Raw genomic sequence first — 12,791 nt, forward strand, 5'->3', positions numbered from 1 at the left:
TACGGCCCCAAAGGCCTCATCGTCATCATCCTACCTCGTCAACGACGTCTTCGTTTTCGACCATTTCCTCACCCTCTGCGTCATAACTGGAGTCAATCTCTGATGCAGGATCCGACTGGTTCTCTTGAACTTCCTGCTCGACCCCCTCATCTTCCTCAGCATCGAAGATGTTCACCGGGTCAGGCGCTGTCTGCTGGCCTTCCTTCCGCGCCGCGCGCCGAAGGCTAAGTGTTTTCTTGGACCGGAACCGAGAACAAGCCATACAGCTGGCTTCATCGTGATCCGGAGACAGGCACTTGTTGCACACCGGGTGGACATCGATGTGGGGATACTTGGAGTTGCAAACGGGGCATCTCTTGAATGGGCTCTGTTCCATTATCGATCGTCGATAAGGCCTCTGGCGTCGACCGGGCCTTTGGAGTTGAATAGCCACGCGGCTTCTTCTTGACGTCCGGCTCGAGAATCGAGCTGGAACGAGTACTCGGCACCGATCGCAAAGACAATACCGACGATACCTAGAGGCCTTTTGGCCAAATATAACGTTTTCTATCGATTCCGAACTTGAGTTAACAAATATACATCCGAACCCAATGGTGGAAAAAAACAATCTGAGGATGGAGACTATGCCCATGCGCACTGTAGTCCAGGGGAGGATCCACCTATCTCGTGATACTTCGAAGACTCTTCCAGGACAACAATGTGCAATCATCCGGACCCAACCCTAGGCGGTGATCTATGCACAGATATGAATTCAGCAGCCCACATGCCCCAAACACTTTCTTTCCTTAGAACTTGTCCTCCCCTGACTAAACTGAAGTAAGCCTCATGAATAAGCCCCCGTACACTGGGCAGACAGTGGTGGTGGGGGTCACCATTGTAGTCACCCACTATGAACTTCTACTGAAAACAGTGACATCTTGGGAACAAGGAATTTCTCTGCCATCTACCTGTGTATTTCTTCTCAGTGCTGGGATGCAAACCAAGTGGAGAAAGTTTCTTCTCATTCAGTACTTAGTAATACAATTTTAGATGGTCTCTCAGTGAGAGGTTATTACATTAGTTACTATTAATTGGTAATACATGGCCATACCAATAGCAAAATGCAAGTCAAAATACTATATATAACATAGTGGCACCTACCAATCACAGTTGATTTTATCAAGTGAAGATTTGGTGCCATCTACAATCTATCATTGTACCCAAAAAGTTAGATAGCAACTGTAAACAAAGTCAGGACAAACGTATTCAGACAACATGGCCAAGGCTGTGCTGTGTGTGTCAAAAAAGTTCTTGGTAAGACTATGCCTTTGTAAGGAACGGTTATTCAATGAGCTTTATGGTGGGTGATGCAGACACCAGACTCAATACCACACTCTGATGACTACAATCGAACGGATGAGAGGACTTCCCATTCTCCATCCCCATTTCTTTGGTGTGTTCTCGTCCGAGAACAAAAACAATGGTGCCAGGGAGGGGTTTTGGTGTTAGCTTAATGGAAATGTGTTGGAGAGATGGTGATGCAACGGAGTTGAAAGGGAAGGAAAATGGAAAGTAAGTTGGGGTATGGGTAAGAGCTCACACCATCACCCTCTTTACACAGGCCCATTTAGCCTGCTCCATCAAATTGGTTTAAATTATTATACTTCAGAGCAGAGTGGGTCAGGAGTAGGAGGTCCTGCAGTTTTGACATAATCACAGACTCCCTCCAGATGCTTTAAAATACACACGTAAACATGTCACATATCTCTGAGAAGACTAAAAGTACTTTTTATATTTCCATACATTTGCACACCCCACAGCAGGTATCTACAAGAAAGGCAAAAGTATTCCTCCTCTCAGTTCATCGCACTCTGATGCATCTTTAATGCTGCCCTTGCAGCGTCATACTAGTCACATGAAAGGACCATGAAAACCTAATCGGAGACCACTTCTGCTTCCAATCCGCATAAATGTTTGCTGCATGAACAGTCTTTACTTGACGACTGCTACACATTAAGATAAAGTGAGATGGTTCCAGAAGCCCATTCAGATTTTGATGTAGCACCACAATCCAGCTTTAGATGAATATCGAGGTGAGGGAACCTCTAGGAGAGCATATTAGTCATTGGAGGCGAGCGCTATGAGTCATTCCAAGAACTAAGGATTCTAGTATGCCAAAAGCCCTTCGGGAACATGGATGCCTAGTGGTGTAAGCTATGGGTCTAGCAAAGCAGTTAGTATCCTGCTCTAGAGTGAATTTCAAGGACAACATAGGAATACATTGTGGCATCAGGAGCTATATGCTCAAAGCCTGCACAAGCACTGAGAATCCTGCACTAGTGAACACAGTCCGGACCCATTAGATGGAAAACAAATGGAGCTAAGAAGTGTGAGCTACGTGCCTCTCAAAGCTGCGAGATCCTGCCCTAAGAACAGGTCATGTTCTTGCCATATGTTGACTTCTAGAGGTGACAGGGTGGAACTTTGGTGTTTAGTTCCTGCAGTGCGAATCCAGTTCCAGGAACATGGTACTTGTTCTGCAGTCTGTAGACCCCACCAAGGATTATAACTGTGTTTAGAAGGAGACCTCCAGGGAAGGTTCAAACAATGGGGGTCCTGTTCTTGCCTACAGCCTGAGAATGTGATGAACTTCAGAGGCATGAGCTCTCGGCCTGCCCAAGCATGGACAAATTGGCTCTTGTTCCTCAGGGGAATGTTATAGTGGTTAGAGGTGTAAGTTCCAGGGACTGTTCAAGCGGGGGAACTAGCTCCAGGTAATCAGCTGACTGTCCGTTTCGGTGATGCCCATACTCAAATTTGATTCGCAGTTCACCGATCTTTGACTCTGGCAATATATCAGGGATCCACTCGATGATGAAGGGTGTTGGCTCTTTTTGGTCTGGAGACATGGTACCTTTAGAGAGAGAAAAAGAAATGACACTTATAAGAGGACACATTCCTAACTTCTCTCATTACAAAAGCCTGAGCATCCAGGGCACAAAGTAGCCCTCGCAGTACACCCATCTCCCAATTCCCCCAGATTCTTATGCATTTTCATCTGTTGGCCAACAGATAAATGTATCCATCAGGTAGAGGCTGCATGAGGGGGCAAAGTACAGAAGCAGTGGACAGGAGTAAATAAGCAGTCTCCTGACACCTAGGAGCTCTGTCATGCATACCTTAACATACTACATTCTTAACACTGGCACCCAAGTCATCAAACCCAACTTTAATATTACATCCTCCCTCCTGGTGCCCATTGCAATCTTCTCTGAAATACATCTACTACTCCCATCCTCCACAGCTGCCCACTGGCCAGCTGCATAAAATAATCGACAACACACTCTTGTGTTGTCTATTATGACAGTATTTTGGTGCTTTCAGATGATCTTATGGTGGTGTCAAGTGTTATCCAAATTAGTAACATAACACAGCTCTTACTCATAAAACTGAAATGTTAGGGTAGCTCAATCTGTTGAAATTACCTACCAAAATTTGAGTATAAACCGAAAATCACATGTTTGATTCCAGGAAGAGTCAAGTCCAACTTTTATTCTTCGGAGGTCTGTGAAATCACAACCATTATCTTGGATAATATTACCTCATGTTATTACACTCCAAGATACTTCTCAGTTTCCGTTGTGTGATATCACAGAGGCCCCAAGATATTATGCAGTTTTTACAGTTTTGTATCAAAGTGCTCCTTTTTGACGTGGTAACTACCACTTTTGCCTGGTACCTGATGCAATTTTGACAGAAGTGCACTGGGTTCCTGATATTCAAAGTCCCTTATTCCAGAGTTCCTGCTCTAAAAACTGTACAATTGTTCCTCCAAGTGTCCACACCTTTAGCACCCCCATAAGTCCCTAGTAAATGGTATCTAGATTACCCCGGGCGTGGGTACTAAAGAGGGTACCTAAGGGCTGCAGCATATATTGTGGTACCCTAAGGGTCCACTCACCTAACCCCTGCAAACTGATATTTCAGAACTTGTCATGGTGAGGATAAAGAGAAAACACATGGCACACATCCATGTGTACCATGCCTACAGACCCTGCATGCAGTATAGGTAAGCCACCTCTACAGCAGGCTTGCAGCCCTAAGCAGGGTGCAATATACAATATGTATGGACATATCTGCATGAGCAGATATGCCCCTGTGAAGTCTAAGTCCATTCTTAGATATCACAAGTGAACATGGAAGCCATTTTAAGTACATGCGCAGGGCACTGGTAAAATCAAGTTCCCAAGCTACATGATGGCTTAACTAAAATATATGGTATTTGGTATCAAACAGCTTGAATTAATGATCCCACACTGATTCCAGAGGTGGATTTATTAATACATTCACCCAGAGGGCACCTTAGAGGTGCCCCTGAAAACCTAAAAGCCTCTAGTGTGCTGGCTGACTGGCGACGACCAGCCTGCCACCAGACAGGTTTCGGACCTCCAGCCTACGCTCTCGGAGGGCAGAAACAATGCCCGTTCTTGCGGAGGGGTTATCATTTCCTTCAAGCAGGATGGCGAAGTAATCAGCATATCAAGGCAGGAGGCTTCATAGGCCTCTGTCACCTTTGATGTGTGTTTAGGAATGAGAGGGGCCCCTTATAAACCCAACGGGACTAGGGCACTTACACAGTAAGACGAGAAAAATTCCCTTGGGTAGTTTTCTATACAAGTCTTGAATACCATACACCACTTTGCACCCCCATCAAATACATTCTTTTTCAGCTTTCTCTTTTCATGCCTAAAGATTGAACCACATATAACGGGAAAACCACTATAAAAAGTAAAATATGCACAATTTTATTAATTACATAAACACAAAATTCGTTCAATTGAAAAACCTAACAGTAAGCTAGATGTCTCAAAGTTTAAAAAACTCAATACATAACAATTTGAATCCAACATAGTTAAAAAACATACTGGAGAGTAAAAAAGCCAGACAGGTATACTAAGTCTTGGCAGGCTACACATACATTGCTATACCATATCACTAGCATTGAAAAATACAGTTCTCAATTCGCTTTTTTGAACAGTGCTAGATAGGTGGATTGTGTATTAATTTGGAGTCGACGCGTTTCGATGGCTCAATAAATTATTCCATCTTTTTCAATACCAGTTTATAGACTCTCTGTGCTTGTTATATTCTTTCAAGCATTCACCTACATAAAAATATAATTATTAAAACTACATTACAGAAATATTTTGCAACATCTGAGCAATCGAAAATGCAGCGCTGTATGAACACATTATTTGAAATAAAACACATATAAGCATATTTAAAGACTCCATTCGGAACCAGGTTCTTTTTTCTTTTTATTACTTTTTTTACTCAAACCCAAGTGTTTAGTCCCCCCAACGCTATTTGTTTCACCCCTTATTTTAAGACTATATTCTCGAAGTCATACGTATCCTATAAAAACAAACCTATTATATATGGCCCAGTTTTCAAACTCCTGAGAAGCATCATTCAAGTAGAGTTAAACTCCGGATGCTTCCTTACACACCACTCTTATTAGTCATTCTTTATCATTTATGCCTATAGTGGAACGCAAGCTCTTATACGCTCACTACCACAGTGGTTATCTATCACACCTCACCTTCAATGAGATGGTAGACTGCCTTGTTTTCATTGAACTCGTCTATCTCTTGGGAGTAAAGACAGTGGCCCATGATCAATTAAAATGTCTCAATGTTAAAATTGCGGGCAAAAACAAAAATCAGAAAAGATTGGTAAATGACTGGTAAATAATCATGAGGGTCTGCCTGCGAGTAAAAAGACATCCAGATGAAAAGTATCTCACCTCAGGGCTGACTATGTCAGGTATCTTTGACTATGTCAGGTATCTTAGAATGGACACTCTGTACATGGTTCCAAGATTTGTGGTACATTTGTAAAAATCGCCCCTGCATGAACATAAATTAGAAGATATTGTAGGCATAACATCCTATCATTTAATCTATTTTATGTCTGTCATAACAAGCAAGATTATTACTTTATGCAGGGGAGATAGTATAGCCACTGGGAAACAGGTTGTCTTATTAGTCCCAATTCTTTTGAAGTTACTTCGCTTCCTTGAGCCGGGATCTTGCTCAATGTTCCTTTTATAATTCGTGTCAGTATTCCTGTTTTGGGAAAGAATTAGGACACTATAAATGTAATTGTCCTCTGTTATCTAAACCCTGTTGGTATCGGAGTTTCCTGACCGGTTATATTTATTGCCATTAGTGGAATACCCAACGGACCAAGGGATATGCCATTAGCTAAAGGAGTACCCCTAGCGAACCTAATTGCCCTTAGGGAAGTTCCCTTGTATCTTTAGATGTTCAGTAAGAATATATCTGATTACATATTGGCGGGTTTGCTAGATTAAACCCACTACCCCGCCCTTCCTGGAAAGTTCAGAAAGATTAAAAAGCAGATCTCTACCGCCCTTCGTCGCAGAATTGTATTTAATCTCAGCATATTAAATCAATAAATCTACACGCCTGCTCGTGAAGTTACTCTATCATTTCTCCCCAACGCGCCATTTGCGGTCCGATACGTAGCTCTTTCTTACCGTCATTGCGGGCTGTTCGGGTGCGTCTCTCATCCGCTGTAGTCTTTTACCATATAAACGTCTCTGAAAGAATCAGAGTTTTTATGAAAAATTAAGAGTTCAAGCGCCCCTGATTTGCTTTTGGTGCGCGTGCAATGTAAAGCCACAACTACCGGGTCACTTCCGGACTGATTTTTTCAAAACTTTATTGTACCCAAATATTTCTGATTTCAGGGAAGTAGTGAATAAACACATTAAACGCAAATCTATATAACTTCACTCAAAGATGGCGTGTATTTTAGTTCATGTAGCCATCTGGGTACAATAAAGTTTCGAAAAAATCAGTCCGGGAGTGAAATCAGACATGCCCCGGTAGTTGTGGCTTTCCACTGCGCGCGCACTGAAAGCAAATCAGGGGCGCTTGAACTCTTAATTTTGCATTAAAGACGCTGATTCTTTCAGAGACGTTTATATGCTAAAAGACTACAGCGGACGAGACGCACACGAACAGCCCGCAATGATGGTAAGAAAGAGCCACGTATCAGACCGCAAATGGCGGCGTTGGGTGAGAAACGATAGAGTAACTCCACGAGAAGGCGTGTAGGTTTATTGATTTAATATGCTGAGATTAAACAGCCTTCTGTGACGAAAGGTGAGAGGGATCTGCTTTTTAATCTTTCTGAACTTTCCCGGAAGGGCGGGGTAGTGGGTTTAATCTCGCAAACCCGCCTCTATGTAATCAGATCTATTCTTACTCAACATCTATAGATACGAGGAAACTGTCCTAAGGGCAATAAGGTTCGCAAGGAGGTGCTCCTTTAGCTAATGGCATATCCCTTGATCCGCTGGGTATTCCACTAATGGCAATAAATAGCACCAGTCAGGAAACTGATACCAACAGGGTTTAGATAACAGAGGACGATTACATTTATAGTGTCCATATTCTTTCCCATAACAGGAATACTGACCCTAATTATAAAAGGAACATTGAGCAAGATCCCGGCTCAAGGAAACTAAGTAACTTCAAAAGAATTGGGACTAATAAGACAACCTCTTTCTATGTGGCTATACTTTCTCCCCTGCTTAAGATAATAATCATGCTTGTTATGACGGACATAAAATCGATTAAATTATAGGATGTTATGCCTACAATATCTTCTAATTTATGTTCATGCAGGGGCGATTTTTACAAATATAACACAAATCTTGGAACCATGTACAGAGTCTCCAATCTAAGATACCTGACATAGTCAAAGATACCCGACATAGTCAGCCCCGAGGTGAGATACCTTTCATCTGTAGGTCTTTTTACTCGCAGGCAGACCCTCATGATTATTTACCAGTCATTTACCATTCTTTTCTGATTTTTGTTTTTGTCCGCAGTTTTAACATTGAGACATTTTAATTGATAGTCTGCCACTGTCTATACTCCCAAGGGATAGACTAGTTCAATGAAGACAAGGCAGTCTACCATCTCATTGAAGGTGAGGTGTGATAGATAACCACCGTGGTAGTGAGCGTATAAGAGCTTGTATTCTATCATAGGCATAAATGATAAAGAATGACTAATAAGAGTGGTGTGTAAGGAAGCAACCGGAGTTTGACTACTTGAATGATGCTTCTCAGGAGTTTAAAGACTGGGCCATATATAATAGGTTTGTTTTCATAGGACATCTATGACCGCGAGAATATAGTCTTAAAGTAAGGGGTGAAACAAATATCGTTGGGGGACTAAACACTTGGTTTTGTGTAAAAAAAAGTTATAAAAGTAAAAAAGAAAACCTGGTTCCGAATGGCGTCTTTAAATATGCTTATATGTCCTGTATTTCAAATTATGTGTTCATACAGCTCTGCATTTTTGATTGCTCAGATGTTGCGAAATACTTCTGTAATGTAGTTTTAATAATTATATTTTTATGTAGGTGAATGCATGAAAGAATATAACAAGCACAGAGAGTCTATAAACTGGTCTTGAAAAAGATGGAATGATTTATTGAGCCACCGAAACGCGCTGACACCAAATTAATACACAATCCACCTATCTAGCATTGTTCAAAAAAGCGAATGGTGAACTGTATTTATTCAATGCTAGTGATATCGTGTAGCAATGTATGTGTAGCCTGCCAAGACTTAGTATACCGTCTGGCTTTTTTACTCTCCAGTATGTTTTTTAACTATGTTGGATTCAAATTGTTATGTATTGTGTTTTTTAAACTTTGAGACATCTAGCTTACTGTTAGGTTTTTCAATTTAATGAATTTTGTGTTTATGTAATTAATAAAATTATGTGCATATTTAACTTTTTATAGTGGTTTTCCCGTTATATATGGTTCAATCTTTAGGCGTGAAAAGAGAGAAAGCTGAAAGAGTGTATTTGATGGGGGTGCAAAGTGGTGTATGGTATTCAAGACTTGTATAGAAAACTACCCAAGGAATTTTTCTAGTCTCACTGCCTTTGATGTGTGACCACAGCTTTCCCAGTCAGGGGAAATGCCAACCAACTGCTCTAGGCCCATTTAGCACAAGGGCAGGTGGGAAATTAGATATGAATAGAGCCATGGTGCACTCCCAGGTCAGTCACACACCTAAGGTAAGCTGCCGGATGTGCGCCCCTTTAGGAAAATTCCACCATGTTGGTGATGGCAGAATTAGGAACTCTGGGACAGGGTTATGCCCACTTCTCACAGGAAGTGATCAAATAGGGGGTGTAGTGACCTCAAGGACAAGTAGTCCACTGGCTTTCACCCTTTACTCTCCTTTATGCCCCTAAATCTAGTATTTAGGGGAGCTCTTCCCCCCCCCCCCCGACACCAAGAAGGCAAATTATATCTACCCAAGAAGGAGGAAACAGGAGAGCTGCGAAAAGCCAGAACTTAGGAGAAGCAACTGGCCTTGGGCCAACCCGGCTGTCCTGCCTGCTGTCCCAGACTATTGCACCAAAGACAACATGTCCTGCGGCTGCTCTGACTCCAAAAGCCAGGGAGGACTGCCAGCACTTCAAGAAGCAACCAGGATCTCCCGTGGAGTAGCAGAGCTGCTCCCCTGCACCCTGTAGAACTGTGAGGACTCTGGATCTCGAAAAATCCGATACCGGAAAGCACAACACCCCTAGCCAGAGTTGAAGTGCACCCTCCAGAGTCGAACCCAAACTTGGGTTTGTACGGACTGGACTCCCAGTCGCTGATGAAGCCTCTCTGTGCAGGCCCCCTCAACCATGAGTCTCTCCTGCAGTGGAAACACCACTGCACCCAAGCCCAGCCCGAGGAGAAGTGGACTTAAGGGGTCCCTATGTGCCCAAGCATTGAGAGATCTGATCTGAGGTTCGGCTGGACTGATGCCCCTAGCCCACTAGAGCTAAGACTTTTTTTTTTTTTTTTTAACACAGTTGTTACTTCTACAATTGAAATGCCCCATGGTAGCCAAGGGAGATGCTTTGCAGGACAAAGTGATGAACTGCACCCCTTCCATCAAAGCTGCAACATTTTGTTTGTGGAGTCAATCTGGAATCTCCTGCTTTTCGTATTCAACGCACTGTCTAGTCTAATAACACATCTAAGAGGGGAAAATGGGTCCTTGTTACTTGCTTTCTATTTCCCAACAAATAATTTATCAGTACTTGGATTATAGGATTTCATTAGATTTTTATATGCTAATAGATCATGTGTTTATTAGCACAAAGGCAAATGTAATCTCTTTTGAGGACTGATTCCAAGCAAACTCAATTGTAGAAGAATAACAGATCTCAAACAAATAAGTTCTTAATTCAAACACTGAATCAAGTGGGGAAAGGGATACAAAGCCAGTCCGAACATATAATTTTGCATTACTAAAACTGTTAAATAACACCTCTGTCGAAACCGCCATTTCTACTGAAAACATATCTTCCTTGAAACTAGTTCCTCACTACTAGACCACAACTTTCAGCAACACTACATCTCATCCCAAAAAAACATGCACAAACTGCGCATCACCCCACTAGAACAAACCTTTACAAAAACCACACATTCTTCTCTAGATTGCACTCAAAGTTTTTGTTTTGTATAGTGCTGGCTTATCCTACACCAGCCACTTTACAGCGTTAACAAGTTATTTGTAATGGAAGCCCTCTTGACACTTCTCAAAGGAGGTTGTACATTGTTGTCAAAACAAAGTGAGACAATGGTGGGCACAACTGAATTCTTTCCCACTGACTGATTAATCCAGTAGATGAAGTAAAAGGTGGCCATTTGACTTGAGGCAATGCCTACTGTAGTACAAGAGGATTAGCAGCATGTCAGTACTTACATCTATTCAAACCAAACAATCAATACATCCTACTCTTTGTGGCAGAACACAAACATGTCACAAGTGGCAATGGCACCAGATGTGAAACCACACCAAATTAACCAACAGTATAAAGCGGAATCTTTTGAAAACCAGGTGTTCTTCATTTATCAATAGTAGAAATGTAAGTAGGCACTTCTGAAATTATCGATAGCCCTGAAGAGAACATCTGTCCAAGGAGCATGTATAAAGCCCAAAATATCACAGACAATGAAAAGGGGACCAGTTGAGTTATTTTTTCTTCAAATTGTGGAGGGCTTGAATAAAAAATTGATTCTCTGGAGTAACTGGGTGGATATCTGAGGTGAAGTTACCACTTTTAGATTCGTCCCCAGTTTTGCATTATTTTTGGGACTCACTTGCTGGTAATCCTGAACTCTAACACTGAGACACTGCCCAAACCTGTTGAAATTGGCATAAAACTAGTTAGACCCAAAATGACACAGTCGCTAGTTAGGCTGTAGCTAATATATAGGTAAAGCCAAAGTATAGATTTTACACTTTAATCTAGAATGAGACGGTTGATTACCATGGTGCTCTCCCCTACACACCCACAACCCTCTGAGCCCACGTTTGGTGTAACTGAAGTCTGCCATTACCATGAAAGATTACATTGATTACTCTGGGTGGTATGCCTAGATAGCATGCCAGGGATCTCACAATACAAGGCAAGTAAGACTTTTGAAGGTTTGCAGTTTGTTTACTTTTTCTTTCATACAATAGTACAACTTGACAGAATATTTTTAGGAACAAAACTCATAACATTGGTTCCTATGGGCGAAAAAGGATTAACGGTTCTTAGGTAAGTAAATGACTTACAAGTGGGAGTTTTGGAGGTTAGGACCAGGCTACCCCAAGGTCTAGGTAGGCACTCAAATTGCACCACCAGTAGCACTGGGGTGGCTGGGTGCAGAGTGTAGGGGCCCAACGTTCGCTAAGGGGGGCTTCAGTCAGGGGCTGCTTACGAGCAGGACACTCAGTTGTGGGAGCAAAGCTACTGGGGTTAAGGTCAGCACTGTAGGGGCCAACAATCAGCACAGGAGCTGCACCATCAGCAGCCGAGGGGCGGCTGGGTACAGTGTGCCAAGGAGAAGTCGGGACCCTGTGGATTCCAATGGAGAGCTTTGGTTCGGCTAGAGGCTGCAGGCTCGGATAGGGAGGCTTCCTGAAGGAGACCACTGGCTGGGGAGGCAAGTTGGGTTCTTGGGGATGCCTGGACACTGTTGGTTGGGACACCCATGGCCATGGGGCATCGGATGCAGGGGTGTCTTTTGGTGGTGGGTCTTCTTACCAGGTATGGTCGGGGAGGGGCCTTCAGCTTGAGGTTGCAGGCGTCGTCTTGAAGCTTGAGGGAGGTCAGGGATCACCATATGCCAGCTCAGGATTGTTGAGGAGACCCCCTCGTGGTGATGGGCCACTAACTCGTGCCTTGGGTGTTGGGTGCAGAGTGGTGCAGAATCGTGGAGCCGCCAGGATCCGGATTCTGTGGGGAAGTCTTTGCTTGAGCAAATCCGGTGTTCACTGGAGGCAAAGTCTGATGGATGAGTGCAGGGCAAGTCCTGAGGGCTCTGGGGGGCTGCTTGACACCGAGGTTCTCGTTGTAAGAAGGTTGAAGTCTGAATAGGCCGGTAGGGCTGTGGCCATAGCAGTAGGTGTCCTCTTCGTCAGCATGGCTCTTCGAATCTGGGGAGGCAAGGTTCAGGGTCACCTCTAAATACTGAATTTAGGGGTATTAAAATGGGTGTGCAGGTCGGGACCAATGAGTCTCTTCCTTGGGGTGGGTTATTGAGCCTCTTCTTAATTGGATGGGAACCCTCATCTCAGAGATGGAGGGGACTGAGACGTGTGCTTCGCCTTGCCTGCAAAGGTTGGCACACCTCTCATCCTAGCTTGGTTTTTCCTCGGATTCTCCCATCCAAAGTTTGGATCAGAACTGGTGGGGCCCAAT

General features: G+C 43.2%; 1 protein-coding gene across 2 annotated transcripts in view; it reads right to left on the reverse strand.

Moving 5' to 3' along the window:
* Positions 1–1,745: 1,745 nt before the first annotated feature.
* Positions 1,746–12,791, reverse strand: part of C11H2orf42 (chromosome 11 C2orf42 homolog) — a 280,308-nt gene continuing 269,262 nt past the window's right edge. For both annotated transcript variants that reach the window (XM_086943470.1, XM_086943471.1), the window contains exon 8: positions 1,746–2,893. In XM_086943470.1, coding sequence (XP_086799596.1) covers positions 2,685–2,893 — 209 coding nt within the window. In that variant the 3' untranslated portion in view covers positions 1,746–2,684. The remainder of the gene's footprint in view (positions 2,894–12,791) is intronic.

Source organism: Lissotriton vulgaris, chromosome 11 (genome assembly GCF_964263255.1).
Source record: "Lissotriton vulgaris chromosome 11, aLisVul1.2, whole genome shotgun sequence".
Taxonomy (NCBI): domain Eukaryota; kingdom Metazoa; phylum Chordata; class Amphibia; order Caudata; family Salamandridae; genus Lissotriton; species Lissotriton vulgaris.